At 41.8% G+C, this 17,337-nt stretch overlaps 1 protein-coding gene across 1 annotated transcript in view; it reads right to left on the reverse strand.

Moving 5' to 3' along the window:
- Positions 1 to 849: 849 nt before the first annotated feature.
- ddhd1b (DDHD domain containing 1b) overlaps positions 850 to 17,337 on the reverse strand; it is a 28,516-nt gene continuing 12,028 nt past the window's right edge. The window contains exons 6-13 of the mRNA XM_005747784.1: positions 15,960 to 16,066; positions 13,955 to 14,211; positions 13,368 to 13,443; positions 9,212 to 9,361; positions 7,071 to 7,135; positions 6,737 to 6,915; positions 5,742 to 5,999; positions 850 to 1,082 (exon numbers count right to left, since the gene is read on the reverse strand). Of these exons, the coding sequence (XP_005747841.1) occupies positions 898 to 1,082; positions 5,742 to 5,999; positions 6,737 to 6,915; positions 7,071 to 7,135; positions 9,212 to 9,361; positions 13,368 to 13,443; positions 13,955 to 14,211; positions 15,960 to 16,066 (1,277 nt within the window). The 3' untranslated portion in view covers positions 850 to 897. The remainder of the gene's footprint in view (positions 1,083 to 5,741; positions 6,000 to 6,736; positions 6,916 to 7,070; positions 7,136 to 9,211; positions 9,362 to 13,367; positions 13,444 to 13,954; positions 14,212 to 15,959; positions 16,067 to 17,337) is intronic.

The raw sequence follows: 17,337 nt of genomic DNA on the forward strand, positions 1-17,337 counted from the left end.
AGGGTTAGTTGTTAGGGTTTTAGAGTGATGTTATTTTAATTTATATAGTACCAAATTACAACAGCAGTCTCCTCAAGGATTTATGAGATTGGTAGTCTTTAGATTCCCAAGCATAATTCTGTCATGGAAATCCCTGCATGGTTCAGGAACACTTCCAGAAATCACTGTCTGAACACAGTTTGTTGTGCCATCTACATATGCAGATTAAAGCTCTATTATGCAAAAAAGAAGCCATATGTGAACATGATCACTTTTCTCTGGGTCAAAGCTCAGAGAAGACAGTCTCAGTCCATTCTTTGTCTCAGAATGGACAAAATAGAAAAACGTTCTCTGAACACACAACAGAAATTTGAAATTGTTTTTGGAAAACATGAATACCTTATCCTCAGGACTAACGATAAGAGGCGTCACCCAGCTTGTTATCAGCACCCAGTTAAAAGCCTGCATTTCTGATGGTACAGGGTTTCATTTGTGCCTATGTAATTGGCAACCTATGTATCTGGGAAGGCACCATCAATGCTGAAATGTATATAGAGGTTTTAGAGCAACACAACATAGACAGACAAGAATGAGGCAGCATTCCGCTCGCAGAAGTCCAGCTACAACAGAAAAGGTAGTGGTGCACAGTGGTAAACGTGAAACTGTGCAAACTTTTTGAGACTTGGTTACAATAAAATTAAAAAGGCCTTGGTTTTTTTATGGTAAATTTTCTCAGTTAACATCTGATATGTTTTCTTTGTTGCATTGTGAATAAAACGGAATTTGAAATTTGAAAATTCTTTTTTCATTTACATTTTATACAGCATCCCAACATTTTTGAAATTGAATTTGGATTTCAAAAGTTGGAAAAAGAAAGTAAATTGACTCAGGCGTACAGGTCCCACTCTCACTTTGCACTTATGTGGCGTCTGAGTTGTCTTCAGCAGGTTCAGGAAGCTCATGTTGTCTGTACATAAAGGTGAGGAGAAACAGAGCCACATCATATGAGCACCAATAGGCTGTATGTGAAGTCACAGCTGACCAATAGCGGCTTTCTACTAATCCCTCCCGCAGCTCGAAGTCAATGCGTCTCTCCAATTCCACTGCAACAGAAGAAATGCCATATTAGGATCTAAGATCATGTGAGCCAGGCTGGTGCTGAATACTCATACTGAAGAAGTTCATTTGACTTTTTTTCACTATGCAACATGTGGTTTCCATTTCAGTTTACTGGAGCAATAAAATTTCTACTTTTGGCCTAAACTCTTACTATTAACCAGACATTGAATATTTTGTAGGTATGCATTAGTAAACTACAGTAGATCATAAAACATATTTATAAATACTGAATGTAATACATTTGTAACCACCAACCATTCTTTCTCATCAAAAAATTTAATAGAATAGCCCTTTATTGTCATTGTACATGTACAACAAAATTGTGGGTGCACAAAACCAGCTGTGCAGGAATAATCGTTGCCCTGTACCTGTGACATGTACAATGACAATAAAGTTGAATTCTATTCTATTCTATTCTATAAAATATAAATAGCAGACAGCGGGAATACATAACAAAGAGGAGAAATATATACAATCAAGAGGAATATATAAAAAGCAATAGAGTGCTTGGAAGTACTGCAAAGAAAAAATACTTCTGAAGACAGTCGGTGTGTGTGTGTGTGTGGCCTGACTGATGGGGGTTACTCAGACTATGGCTCAGATTAGTGAGGTGGGTGGGGTGTGGGGGAGCCAAGGAGAAGGATCTGTTTGTGAGTCTTGAGGTGTGGGACCTGACTGACTTTAGGTGCCAACCAGAGGGTGGCAGGTCGAACAGGTAGTGGGCGGGGTCACCTATGATGGCCCTAGTTTTCTTGAGACAGGAGGAGCTGGTGATGGCCTCCAGGGGTGGCAGAGGGCAGCCAATGATTTTTTGGGCAGTGATAATTAACCTCTGTGCAGCCTTTTTTTTTTCCTCAGTTGTGGCCCCTGCATACCAGACACCCATGCAGAGCACAATCTCCACTAAGGAGTGGTAGAAGGCCAGCAGCAGCTTCTGGTCCAGGTTACTCTTCCTCGGGACACAGAGGCAGTGCAGCTGCTGCTTGGCCTTCTACCACTCCTTAGTGGCGATGGTGTTGTGGGTCCAGGTGAGATTGGCGGAGATGTGAGTGCCCAGAAACCTGAAGGTGGAGACAGATTACACCTATATTTCATTTATGATGCAAGGGAATTGGACCTCCCCTCCGCGAATCGCTACCTTATCATGTTGGAGGGATTTGTGTGTCCCAGGGATCCCCGGGGCTATGTTGTCTGTTTTTTTCCCCCCTCTGGTAGGGTTTCCCATGGCACATTGTCTGGGGAGGTTGCCCGAGGGCAACCTTCTGGTGGCTGGGCCTTAGTCCATGGGGCCTGGCTGGGCACAGCCAGAAAAAGGGACATGGACCCATCCTCCTGCAGGCCTACCACCCGCACAAGGCACCGTAGGGGTCGGGTGCTTTGTGAGCCAGGCGGCGGCGAGGAGCGTAGGACCTGGGTGTGTCTGCTTTGGGGTATCTGCTTTTCGCGGATGATGTGGTTCTGTTGGCTTCATCAGGTGATGGCCTCCAGCTCGCTTTGGAATGGTTTGGAGTGTGAAGCGGTGGGAATGAGAATCAACACCTCCAAATCTGAGGCCATGGTCCTCAGCCAGAAAAGGGTGGAGTGCCCACTTCGGGTCAACGATGAGTTCTTGCCCCAAGTGGAAGAGTTTAAGTATCTTGGGATGTTGTTCACAAGTGACGGGAGGAGGAGCAAGAGATTGACAGACTGATTTGTGCTGCGGCTGCAGTGATGCGGACACTGTACTGGTCGCCTATGGTCACGAGCTGTGGGTCATGACTGAAAGAACGAGACCGTGGATACAAGTGGCGGAAATGGGCTTCCTCCGAAGGGTGGAAGCCCATTTCTTAGAGATACGGTGAGAAGTTCGGTCATCCAAGAGGAGCTCAGTGTAGAGTCGCTGCTCCTTCACATCGAAAGGAGCTAGTTGAGGTGGTTCGGGCATCTGAAAAGGATGGGAGCCTCCTGGGTGAGGTAGTCCAGGCATGTCCACCGGGTGAAGGCCCCAGGAGAGACCCACGACATGCTGGAGAGATTATATCTCTCAGCTGGCCTTGGAACGCTTTGGTGTCTCCCCGGACACCTGGTCGAGGAGGAGGTGGCTGGGGAGAGGGAGGTCTGGGCTTCTCTGCTTGGGCTGCCACCCCTGCAACCTGGCCCCGGATAATAGGAAGGAAGGATGGATGGGTGGGAGGGAATTGGACCTGTCTGTGCCTCCTGAAGTCCATGATGAGTTCTTTTGAGGTTCAGGTTATTTTCTGAGTGCCAGTGGGACAAACTCTTTACCTCCACCCTGCATGCTGTCTCATGTTCATCAAAGATGAGCTCAATCACAGTGCTATTGACATACTTGATGACGACATTGGTTGTGTGGGTTGGTGTATAGTCATAGGTGTAGAGGACATACAGTAGGGGGCTGAGAATGCAACCCTCTGGGGACCCGATGCTGAGTGAGAGTAGAGTGGAGAGGTGGGGGTCAAGTCGGACTGATTGAGGTCGGTTGGTTAGGAAATCTTTGATGCAGGAGCAGGAGGCAGGGGGGATGTGGAGGTGGTCCAGTTTGGTGGGAAAGGATGTCTAGGATTATGGCGTTGAATGCTGAGTCCACAAAGAGCTTCCTCTCGCAGCTCTTCCTAGTGATGGTAATGGAATACTCTGTAGGCCGATTTGCTCTGTAAGCAAACTGGTGGGGGTCAAGAGAGGGAGGTAGGCAGTCTTTGATGTGCTGAGACACTATCTGCTCAAAACACTTCATTGCAGTGCAGTGGCAGACCCTGTATTTATTTAAGAGGACCCAAATACAGACGCTCAAGGCAGGAATCAGGTTTAACAAAAAACAAGCTGTTTATTGACGGCCAAAACACATGCGAAACAAAGGCAAAAGAACATGGAGATAAACTAAACTAAAAATCTAAACTGGGGAAAAACTAACCAAGGTCTAGTCTAAGGAGCTTGGAAAAGCGTCAGGATTTTTAAAAGTTTTCTTGAAGACGTTTTACATCTCATCCAAGAAGCTTCTTCAGTTCTAAGAGCAATTGGTGGAGATTCCCAGATTTAAGCCTTGTGGAGTGTCCACAAGAGGGTCATGGACCCCTTATTGTTCCTCTACCTAATCACATGAGCCAAGGTGTGAAAACGGGTGTGGGTGAACAAATTGTAAGACCTTGCCTCACCCTATCATGTGATTTACTGAAGTCAAATGACCCAGGATGTGAGTGGGCTTTAAAGTGTCTGGGAAGGATCTCAAAACTGGATTACAGAGGGTTGACAGTTGGTGTCCTAAGCCCCGCCCTCTGTTCAATAATGGTCATCCAAAGTGGACATAGATGGCTTCTTTCACTCCTCTTTCAAATCATCTGTCTTATCTGTCCTAAATGTGAACACTGGCATCCTCGAAAGAGTGACCTGTGTCCTTTAGATGCAGATGGATAGCCGAGTCTTGTACCCTGGTGATGGCTCTTCTATGTTGTGCCATGTGTTTATCCAGTCTCTCCAATGTAGAGGTCCTAGCATTCCTCACTGCACTGTATAGCATATACCACGTTGTTAAGTTTATGTTTAAGAGTTTTGTCTTTGGAATGAACCAGTTTGTATCTGAGTGTGTGGCTGGGAGTACACTGGGATGTCGTGCTTGGAGAAGACTCTGCGTTTTTCTGATAAACCGGCTACATAGGGGATGACAATGTTGTTGACTTTGTCTTTCTGATCCTCCCTAGTTGGTGTCTGATCTTCTTTTCTGTGCGTCTTTGCTGACTTGATGAAAGTCCAATTAGGATAACCACATGTTTTAAGAGCTTCCTTTACACGTGTGTGTTCCCTCGGTCCCGATTACTCCAAGTTTGTGTTCCAGAGGGTGGTGGGAGTCAAAGAGGAGGTATTGGTCCATGTGTGTGGGTTTCCAGTAAACTTCAGTGTTGAGGTTTCCATTCTCTTCAATGTGCACGGCACAGTCCAGGAATGGCAACCTGTTATCATTTGTGTCTTCCCTGGTGAACTTTATGTTTTATCCACAGAGTTAATGTCTGCGGTGAAGGATCCATATATATATATCCATAAGTATAATCTTTCACAGCTCACATCACTGGAGGTTTCCTCCGGTTATGAGGTTTTTCTGCCCACTGTTGCTTGCTCGTAGGCGGGTCATGTGATTGTTGAGGTTTCTTTCTGATACTGGAGGATCTTTACAATATAAAACACCTTGAAGCAACTGTTGTTATGAAATGGCACTATATACATAGAACTGAACTGAACTGACTTAACAGAACAAACATGATTTTGACTCACAAAAAAGTTTCTGAAAAATGATTACAGGGAGATAAAAGAAATGGTAAATGGGCTGGTTCTTATATAGTACTCTTTTACTCAAGCACTTTATACATGTCTCATTCACCCATTTACTACTCTCTACTTGTAGAGATTATAGCTAAGTACTTTCTAATTATCATTCACACAGATTCTGTGTGACACACACATTCTGATGAATGCATCAGGAGCAACTCAGAGTTCTTGCCCAAGGATGCTTTAGCATTCAGACTCAGCCTGGGATTCAACTACCAGCCTTCTGATTAGTGGATGATCTGCTCTAGCCCCTGAAGAGCAGCTACGTTGGTTTAAGATCTCAATAACCACAGCAAATCATAGATGCTTTACTTTACAGCACTTACATGAGGTGATGTCCAAGACAGCTGAGGTGGACTGGGACATGGCAGGCTCCACCTCCCTTCTTTCCTCCATTATTTGTTTGTCTTTGTCTTCTTTCTCTGCCATTGCTACTTCTTCCTCTCCTGTTCCCACATTTTTTACATCAGAGGTCCCACTCTCAGAATCTGATGGCTCCTCCTCCACTCCACCCACCTGGCCGCTGGAACGGGAAAAGCGGGAAAATAGGATTCCTCCAATTCCCTTTCCGAGACTTGCAGCACCTTAGGGGTAATTAGATTTATGCATTAGATCATCTTATTTTGTATTCCTAATCTAAAGTTCTTCATTAACAATATTTACTGTGTTCAAAAAAGTCGTGTGTCTTCTGCCCTTTTCTTCTTTCAACTGCTCCCTTTTGGGGTTTTCCGGATACCCACAACCAAGGTATTGGGCAGTAATGGAAAAAGCTGGATTGATGCACCAACCGTATTAATTCTCAAGGGAGCCTCAGGGAGTCACTCGAAGGGGGCAAAAGGGCAACAGGTTCATGACCCTTGTCTGTGGACCACAACTGTGGCAGCAAAATGTCACCTTGAAATGTTTGTTTTTATCGTTCTAGTGCTCTACAAATTTCATGACCTAAAAACGCTTGGCTTGTCTCATCTTAAATTTTTGGGAGCTTAGTGGAGTGAAGTTCTAATAGTGTTAGAAGCAGTGCCTCTATATCTGCTGTGTAATATCAAATGTCTTTTATCCAGTTAAAGTTACTCTCCAGAGCTAATTGCTTCTATTGATTTGTTTAGAAAATGTTTACTGCCCAGTGCTGGGGCTGCTACAATATCAGCAGCTCAAACATCTTCTGTTTCTCTCAGCTTACATCAGCTGATTTTACTTGGCGTTCATATCCATTTCAGATATTATTATTTCACTAAACTGATTTTTAAACATAAGAAGTTAAAAAAATCACATATATATAATGTTCTCCTATCATCTATGACTCTATTGCCGAAATCCTCACCCATGATGCTGGCCTTGCCCAGGTTGGTGATTGACTCTCCATAGTGCCGCCGGGGCTGGGGGGGAGACGTGCAAGGGCTAGGGATGCTCTCTGAATCTGAGACAGACACAGTCTCCTTCAGGGGATTGAGCAGCGTGGGCCGGATCAGATCATACAGTGCCGGGTTGGTAGTGTTGTACCTGCACATCACATCAACCTCTGCTCAATGAAACATTTCGCCCTTACTTAAATGACATGATAGTTATTACTACACACAAAACCAAAAAGTTTATTTTATTCTAGCCTTTACAGCTGGAAAACATCTTTTATATACAAGACACTTGACATTTCTTACCAGTGGATCTGAACAGGTGCAATGTTACTGTAGTGCTTTAAGATTAGAGGCTCCAGTCTGTACGCCTAAAACAAACAAATGTTTAAACTCATTAGGTATTTTAAAGACACAATTTAATCATGACTGTAAGCTTGTCTTTAAATTTTTTAAATTTATATTAGTGTAATACTACCGTAACATTTGTAACATTATCTTTGTCAGTATTCATTGAGCAAGATATGAATAGCTTGATCATTAAAATAGGTACTTATTATCTCAGCAGGTTAATAAGATACATAACTGTGGCGCTTCAGCCACAACAGCTCCCACTTTGGACCCATGATACAGACATCCTCTCTACTTTTAATATTTGGCTTCAAACGTTGCTTTTTGCTAAAGCATATTTGAATTTGAATTTATTTATTTAAAAGGGACAGTGCAGTTTTACGGAGCCCCGCAGGGGACATGGGAGAAAAAAAAATTAAGATGGACTTTTGCGAGGTCCAACTCGGGATCTCACAAAAGTTTTGCAAGATCTCGTAAAACAAACTCGAGATCTTGCAAAACCTTTGCGGTTTTGCAAGATCTCGCAAAAGTTGAATTCCAACAATTACTTAGTTGTAATATTACTCTTTCTGGGTCACAAAATGAACTTTTAAGATATTTTGAGGCGTGAATGTAGTTGTGTAAACGTCAGATATCTGCTCGGTTTACAAGACATCGCGTATTTGCAAAAGTGCTCCATCTCGAAGCTAACGGGAGGTTCAGACCTACTACAGGCGGGAGGAACACCGCTTTCCCGGCACATCGTGCCTCGACCTCACGGTCGGCTTCGAGCTGGCGGCCTCCGAAGAATGCGGCAAAAACTTTTGCGAGATCTCGCAAAAGTTTTGTGAGATCCTGAGTTAGTTTTGCGAGATCTCGCAAAAGTCCGTCTTAATTTTTTTTTCTCCCATGTCCCCTGCGGGGCTCCGTGCAGTTTAACATAGTCCAAGTAAAAAACATGAAACTGATGTAACGCACATAACATGAAACTTATGTGCGTTACAATAATTTTCAACAATTGTCCCTTGTTGGGATTACAATCAACATAGATACATTTTACAATAAAACATACATTTTCACAAAACCAAAATACATCATAAATACAATTACAATTAATAGATAATTAATTAATAATTAATTACAATTAAAATAAATTAAAAATCATTAGTTAAAATTACTACATCTCTGATTTCCCTTTAACAAAACTTTAACTTTCAATGTAAAGGATCTGATGTCTGTAATCAATTCGATTTCGGTTGGAAGTGTGTTCCACAGATGGCAAGCCTTTATGGAAAAAGCTGATATAGTTAGAGTTGGATCAGATAACCCTGAATCTTCCTTTAGTTGTGCTGCAATAGTTTCTTTTTCACTCACCAGTCTGCATTTAATTATTATTTATTATTAATCTCTGGCCAAACACACCCAACGTTATTTATAAACAGCAAGTGCTGACTTATATGTTTAACTGCTTAACATTAAAGACAGAATATATATATATATATTAGGGGTGCAACGATACTCGTATCGATATTGAACCGTTCAATACAGTGCTTTCGGTTCTGTACGCATATGTATTGAACAATACAAAATGTTTAATTTATTTTATCAACTTTTCTTCTGACGATGCTGTCTGTGTTGAGCGCTCAGTGGATCTGCGTTCAACTACTCCGCCTAGGCTGCACTGTTGAGTGCAGATCCACTGAGCGCAGCACAAGCTAGCGAGACAGAACCGAACCGTGAATTTTGTATATTGTTGCACCCCTAATATATATACATATATATCATTTGCCTGACATGGTCCACATTAGCTGTTGAGGAACCAGGGCACCTTGGTGAGAAAAGAAATGGGTGTGACTTTTAATTTCTAATCTGTGGAATTCTTCCTGTCTTCAACTTGTCTTCTTACACTCACCCCAACTGGTCGCAGCAGATGGCCGCCCCTCCCTGAGCCTTTTTTTCTGCCCACTGTCACCGAAGTGTTTGATCATAGGGGGTCATCTGATTGTTGAGGTTTCTCTGTATTGTTGTTGGGTCTTTACTTACAATATAAAGTGCTTTTAGGCGACTGTTGTTATTGTCGCTGTATAAATAAAACTGAACTGAAACGAGTGACTCACCACAGGGTCTGTAGGGTGGAATATGTTAAAGAGGCGATTGCAGATAGATTTTGGAAGGATGTGGTCCTGCATGCCATTGTTTCCAGGACGGATTCCTCGCAATGCTAAGAATACAGCCAGAGGAGACCCCATGCAGAAGAAATTCTCTACCTGCAATACAGAGAACAGGGTATCATTAGAGATATTAGAGATATAGTCATTGCTCCTCACAGGCATTTACACTACAAGGGAAGCTCCCTCAGATTGTGATTCTGTGAGCATTTGACATGCTAGGAATGTTTGTACTTTAAATATTAAGGCCGATTTATACAACAATGTTTTTAGGCTGAAATACAGGGAGACTATAGCTGCAATCAGATCTATGACAAAAGATGAATAGAATGGCATAATAGCAACCCATCATTTTTGATATGCGGTTCACATTTTGTCACACTTTAATGTTTCAGATCATCAAACAATGTTAGTATTAGACAAAGTTCATTTCAGTAAATATTAATTTTTTAAATGATGATTTCATTCGGCACCAGGAAGCAAAGTTGCAGTCCTACACAACTCTTTGTGGCTTCTCTCCTCTTGTTATCCCCCCAAAACCCCATCCCCTTAGAGACTGTGTCAGCTCCCAAACAAAAAAAACCCTAAAAATCAGGAAAAAAATTACTTAGAATCACAAAGAGTACCTGAACGCTACATCCACAGATTATCTTGTTAATAATTTTACATCCTCACTACGTATGACACTGGTTACTGTAGCTCCTGCGAAAAATAGAGCCTCAAATCAGAAGGACTTGACTCCCTTGAATAATTCTCAAACGCGTAGCTTAAAGCAGATAACTCTTAAGCTGTCACAAATTTAGAAGACAATCGTTTAGCCTGGAGAAAGTTTGCTGCTTTATAAGAAAGCCCTCTGTAAAGCTAGAACATCTTACTATTCATCACTGATTGAAGAAAATAAGAACAACCCCAGGTTTCTCTTCAGCACTGTAGCCAGGCCGACAAAAAGTCAGAGCTCTGTTGAGCCAACCATCCCTTTAATGTTAAGTAGTAACGACGTCATAAACTTCTTCACAAATAAAATTTTAACCATAAATTCATTTGTAGTACTTTCCAGACTGATAGATGTTTTTGTTTCTTTTCTGCTTAGATGTTGAAATGATGTGTCCTTTTTTGGGCTCTTTCTACCTACTTCACTTTGTCAGACAGGTTCTATTTAAGTGACTTTGTGATTCAGTGGGTCAGACAATAATCGGGTCTGGGTGTCACTAGTGACTATGGAAGCCTGTAATCCAAAATTTCGAGTTATCTTTCTCAAAATTTCGAGTTACTTTTCTCAAAATTTCGAGTTAATAAGTCGAAATTTCAAGTTAATCAGTTGAAACTTTAAGAAAACAAGTCAAAATTTTGAGTTAACAACTCAAAATTTTGAGTTATGGATACTTTTTTTGTGGCGGAAATGCGCTTCCATAAGTTACATTGAAGTTGTCTTTCCATAAAATGTTGTTATTCACAGTTAATTTGTGATTTATTGAGGGGGATTACTTTTTCACACAGTGCCAGGTAGCTTTGGATTGGTTTTTCCCTTAATAAATGAAATCATCATATAAAACTGCATTTTGCATTTACTTGATTTATCTTTGTCTTGTATACAAATGTGACACAATTCAGTGTGACAGCCAGTTTGCCATACATAAGAGTATTTTTCTACCAACTAAAGACATCTGAGTGTAAATTTGCAACACAAAATGACTGTCACAGATGATCCATAGTCCTTTTTGGACATGTCTGAAAATCATCACTTCATGAGCACCGAGCTGGGGCCTGCCGACCACCCTTCTGCCTACGTCCAGCAGCTGAAAGATGCGGCTATGTGGTAGCTGCAAACAGGGAAGGCAGCTGGACAACAACAGCTACAGGAACTGGTCATCACGGAACAGTTTGTGAGGGATTGAGATGAGTAAATGAGATGTCACAGGCCAGTGAGCTCGAAGGCAGGTGGTTCTTAGCAGGTCGTCACTTTGGCTAAGAACCACCTTGCTGTGCATATAGGGGAACACACTGAAGCAAACCAGGCTACCCATCTAATACCATGGACTGGACCTAAAGTCACTGTCCCTGCTTTACTGCCATGAGTCCAGTTGCTTGCTGGAACTGCACCCAGCTTGCCTTGGGCAGGAGTGCTGCAAGCATGGAGTGACCCTGTCACTTCTAAAAATAAGTGCCCTCATAGGTGGTGGTGGTACAGGTCACTTCCAACACCTTTTCCCAGTCAGGGGGGCACCAAACAGTGTTCTGATCAAAATGCAAAGGGGATATACATTGTGACATGATAGATTCAGACTACATTCAGTCCCTGACTCAAAGGGATCTGGTTCACACATTTTAAGTGTGTAAATGGGGATATTTACTGATATGCAGTAGCATCAATGTAAAATAGGTACAACGGTAAAATGCCAGTAGTCCGATCCCATTGGCCACATATTTGGGTGCATGTGCACACTTAACCACATAAATCCAGCTCACATTCCAAAAGCACCTTTGTGCTCTTTACCACTTATGGAGGTCATGTTTGAACAAACTGGCATGGATTTCACTGGGTCGTTTCATCAAGCCATTTGTGATAAGTTCAGGTGGACTGTGCAATTCGATATTACAAAGCAGAGCACTATAATATTTCTGCAAGAAATGCCAGATGAATGACAGAGCTGAGATGAGTCCTTTCTAACTACCTTTTTTAATCAGCCCAGAAGGCATGTGTTGCCAAGTTGCATCTTCCAGGTTACAATAATTTCATACAACATCATGTTAAGACTTCCCAATGGTGACGGTTTGGTCAAGACTTTATAGATTGCCAGAACACAAAAAGTAGTTCTGAAAGAATTTAAACTAAATCTGGAAATGAAGGTAGTAGGAGTAATGGTGCCTGGTGTAGTCCTATTGTTATTGTCATGAAGAGGGATGGGTCTATAAGGTTCTGTGTTGACTATCCCAAGGTGAATGCTGGTTTACAGTTTGCTGCCTACCTCATGCCCTGGATTGATGAGCTCCTTGAACAATTGGGCACCGCTCAATTTTTCATGACACTGGATTTAACCAAGGCCTTACTGGCAGATTTTCTTATCTCCAGAGTACAAGGAAAAAATGCCTTGGTTTGGTGCCCAGGCCTGTTGCATCCCAATACTACAAATGCTACTTTCTACGAAGATTAAATGATCAGCCACAGAAAAACCTGAGCATAGCATGTACAGTGGGTAAGCACAGTGCTGGAGCCCTTGAAGCAAGCTGGACTTATTCCCAGCCTGAAGAAGTGCAGGATTGGACAGAGGCAGGTGCACTGCCCTTGGGAAGTGGGCGAATATCCTCTCATGTGGACAAGATGGGATTGGCTTGTTACTATCAGAAGTTCATCCCACATTTCACGGATGTGAATAGCCCATAACTAAACACACCGAGAATGGTGGTCCATCTTGGGTCTGGTGGACCGATTGGTGCCAAATGGCTTTTTATAGGGTGAAAATAGCTCACTAGTGGAACACCCTGATCAACAACTTCTCTGTCCCTTTTATTTCGCACATTGATGTGTTGAACAGAGGGTTGGGGGCTTATTTTTTTCCAGTTGGTGTATGGGGTTAACTCTCAGTGCTTTACATCAGAGAGAAACTTAGTAATTTAGTATAGCATACCAAGTTTGGACCATGCCACACTGCAGTTGCTCCACTACATAAAGGATGCCAATGTCCAGATCACTCGATGATGACTGTGGTTAACTTCTCTTTCACTGGGGAAGGGGTTAGAGCAAATAACTCCCCGCCCTAAGTTGGGCAGTGGGGGTGCGTGGCTGTGGGTTATGGTTTGTGGCTTTGCAGTAGCAGGGAAAGGTAGGGCAGGATGACCGAGGGTTCCTGCATCAGTTGCAGAAAGACACATAGGGTGTGCAAATTTGTTTTTTCCCTATATAGTACATGTTGAGCACAATAAGCAATAAGGAAGGGGGCAAATACTTTTTGACTGCACTGTGGGGCTGAAGGAACGCAGTGGTGGACAAACTAAAGCAGTGGGAATGAACACTATCCATGAGAGTATATTCCCAGAAAGTTTTATAATAAAGATCTGTGTGTGCAAATCTGCTCTGTTTGAGGAGAAACTGCTACACCATCTTTACCTTGAATTTCAGGGCGGGCACTGGAACACAAGACGAAGTCTGCAGACCCTGGAACTGATCCTCTAAGTCCCTCAACCTGGACAGGATGACGGATACCATTTATTATGCCAGTGTAAAGCAGTTGACATGACTTTCAGCCGAAAACATTCTAATACATAATGAAAATTGCGACCCGAAAAATGTGTGAAAAATCTGAAACTGAATAAAATAAAACTGTTTCTCCAAGTCAATGACAAAACCATAGTGATATCTCTGACAGAGATTATCAAACTCTCAAGCTATATTCTATTGAGCATTGATCGTTATAAAGATATTTTTTCCCTACATTTTGAGCGGCTCCAAGCCATTCTGCTGATGAAGGCCACTTAAACAAAGAGTTAACCTTTATATTGTATTAATACGGAAGTATTATACAATTATATTACACAAGTGATTAAATATTTCTCTCTCCCTTCCTATATAATGAAAAAATGTGGAAGAATAAAGAGGGTCTCTCCTCAAACTCCTTTGTGCCATTAGGTACACTTTTTGCTGAAACAGATGGGGACTGACTCCTTACCTGTTTCAGACAAAAGCCAGAGAAGTACCTGAGGCGCGTTAGTCTCAGTTGCTCCTGAAGGTGGTGCTTTTCATCAGTAGGCCAGTGGATCTGTGGATCCTCTGGGTCTACGGCTTCTGGATGATGAAAGCGAACTGGATCCCAGCCTGTCATTATGTCAAAGGTGATGACGCAGCCCAGTGAGTGAGACACTATGGACACCTTCCCATTTTTCTCAAAGTCTGGGTTCCGTGAGCAGAAGAGTGAGTACAGACGATTCAGTTCCAGAGTCAATCCCCTGGTAATCTACACAAACAAAACAACAGCATGTGTGCACAACACCATGAAATATAAGTTTAATTATGTCAATCAGATTCAAATAGATATGATTATATTTGATGTTTTAGGATCATTTTGATCGGCCGGTAGACCAGTGCTGCATAGCCAGTCTGGATTACAAAATCTTAACCAGATTTTAAGTGTGACAAAGTTTGGTTTAGCCTAATAGGAGTAATGCTGAGTGCCAGCAGGGAAGCAGTTTATTCAACACACTGATCACAATTTAGAATCACCAATTAATCCAACATGCATGTCATGAAGCAGGAGTACCTGGAGGAAAGCCACACAACTTGCTACAGAAAGGCCAGGCTTCACATCACAAACCACTGCACCAGCTCCCTGCAGCACCATATCAGTGAGGGGACAAAGGCTAGCCCTTAGGAACACGGTTTGTAGTAAGAATACTTATTTATTGTTATTGTTTTTCATTTATTAGCACATTGAAATAAAAGGTTAAAATAAAATAAAAGTTTTATCGTTGTCATGTGTTGAGTGTGAGAAAAGTGAGGATCCAAATGCAGACATGCAGAGACTTACTGAGGTAAACTAAAAGTAAGGTGTTTAATTTGGCCGATTGCAAAAATGCATGTGAAACAAAGTGCAAAGGGAAACTGAAAACTATTAACTAAATTATTAAACTATTAAATCTGATATCAATTAAGCATTTGGGAAATCCACTAACTCCCTGTACTAAAGGGAAAATTAACTGGAACATGTAAGTGACACACTCTGTAAGCGAATCATGACAAAGGTGGTGGATCAGCCCAAAACTACACAGGCGGAGCTTGTTGATGATATGAAGGCAGTCGGGACGACAGTCACGAAGGATTTCTCCATTAAGTACTAAGTCATGTTTTGCTTGGGGATCAAATTTATGTTTTTTTGGTTGGCGTAGGATTTTTTGTTGATATCCTGTTTTTTTTTCATTAAACGAACCTACCATCAAAATAAGAGACTGGTCATTTCTTTTTAAGTGTAAGTGTAACAACTTTGACTTACACTTTAACCTCAATAGCTCATCAGTTGGATCAGCCCACAATGGGCAATCTTTGCTCACCACGTGCATCAGTGGGACTTGCCTCCTCATGACCAAGTCGCTGGATCACCACCCATTCCTTCCTTTTGACCACTTTTGATTGATACTGACCACTGCAAACTAGGAACACCTCACAAGAGCAGCAGTTTTGGAGATGCCCATTTTCAGCTGTGAGGAGAAAATGTTCAATTGCTCACTATTATATCCCACCCACTAACAGGTGCCATGAAGAAGATACAAGAGAAGAAGCATGAACTAAACCTCTTCTGAGAACATGCATTTGTATTTGCTTTAAACCAAAGGGCAATTTCTTTGATATATATATACATACATACATACACATATATATATATATATATATAATTCGCTGCCAAAGACTTTCTAATGTGTACTTGATTTATTGATACCTGAATGTGCATTAGGATCAGTGATCACATTCAGGTGCAGAGATGACTGCCAGACTCCCAGGATCCACCGACCTCCAAAAGTGCTTACCCAGATGCTCTTTCTCTGTAGGTTCTTTCTATCTAACATTTAGAGAACTCCTTGGGGTTAGTGTCTTGCCCAAGGATATTGGAGAAGACGAGGATTGAACAACCAACTTTCTGATTAGTAGGCTGCTCTACCACCTGAGCTACAGCTACCCTGAATGTTGAAATGGTGGGGCTTTTTCACTCACCTCATCTCTGTACAGAGGACTTGTGTAGTACATGATGTCCATGGCACTGCTGTTCAACATGTCTCTTAGACCTCTAACCTTGTCTGGAGTGATGGAGTCCACTGTGTCTGTAGGAAGAACATCCAAATACATAAGACATAGTTGTCAGAAGTTCCCAGAGCAAAATGAATTACTTTTTAATGCTTCTGCATATACTTGAGTAGACATTATGATTCTGGCTTGCAATGTATAGATATGGCAAAACTCAGTAGTATTGTCCTTCTGTCCAACATGAATATTAGCGAGTAAACCACAACAATGAAACCACTGACAGGTGAAGAGAATAGTACCATCATCAGCAAGTGTCAGGAACATTTTTCTCACCAGTGCTACTGACTTTATCCTCCTTGTTTTGTAGCATTCAACAGTATGCTACAAAACTTCTCCTCTTTTGGTCCCTTTCGTTTGCTGCATTCATTTCTGTAGTTAAAAGTTGCTTTTGGGGGGAAAGTAAGTATGAGGAGGAAGTATAAGGATGATAGATGGATAGTTTTTCAGTGTCACTCTGAGAAAGAACGTTTCTAGTTTCAAAGATGTTGTGCAAATGGAAGAAAACAGTTGTTGTTTAATATGTACCCCGAAGGACGTATCCTGGTCAAAAAAGGTTCCTCACAGTGTTACTGGAGGCCAAGGTAATGCCATCCAGAGTAAGAATTCTGGCAAAAAAAAGTTTGGGAACCACTGAATTAGAGAATTAGAGGTATTTATGTCTTTAAGACATTCCTGCAGTTTAACTAATTGGTGTGTGTTATCTGGCTAGACAGAGTTGGGTGCCATCTGTATAGCAGTGAAAATGTACGCTATGCCTTCTGATGATATTGCCTAAGGAAGGCATGTATCATGTAAACAGAAATTGGTCCTAGCATTGAACCCTGTGGAACTCCATATTTGACCATAGACAGCTCACACAACTTTCACCACAAACTCATGAGCTGTGCTCTAAAACTTTTTAGTGAAGGACCTATATAAATTCAGCTAAATGCACTTTTTCTAGTTCATTTGATCCCTTACAGTAATGTAAGTTGTCTTCATGCAAGAACATTACAGAATGCCATGTAAAAATATTGTCACATAGCTTACAGTCCTCTGCTGGAGCCCGAAGCCTGTTTCCATTATAATGACTCTGTCTGTCAGACTCCAACCATAGGCCTACACTTACAGTTTTTCTCAGTCGCTTTGGTGCGTTTCTCAGATCAGAATTGAAATTCTCATAACTATTAGTTCAACCTCCACAACACTCAGTCATTTGTGCACATCATAGTAGCAATTTCTCCTCTCTCTGAACAAACTGCAAATGATTTTGGACATGAATCAGTTGCTTCCATACATTTCCCTGCTG

This window comes from Pundamilia nyererei, unplaced genomic scaffold (genome assembly GCF_000239375.1).
Source record: "Pundamilia nyererei isolate P.nyererei 1_Seehausen unplaced genomic scaffold, PunNye1.0 scaffold00204, whole genome shotgun sequence".
NCBI lineage: Eukaryota > Metazoa > Chordata > Actinopteri > Cichliformes > Cichlidae > Pundamilia > Pundamilia nyererei.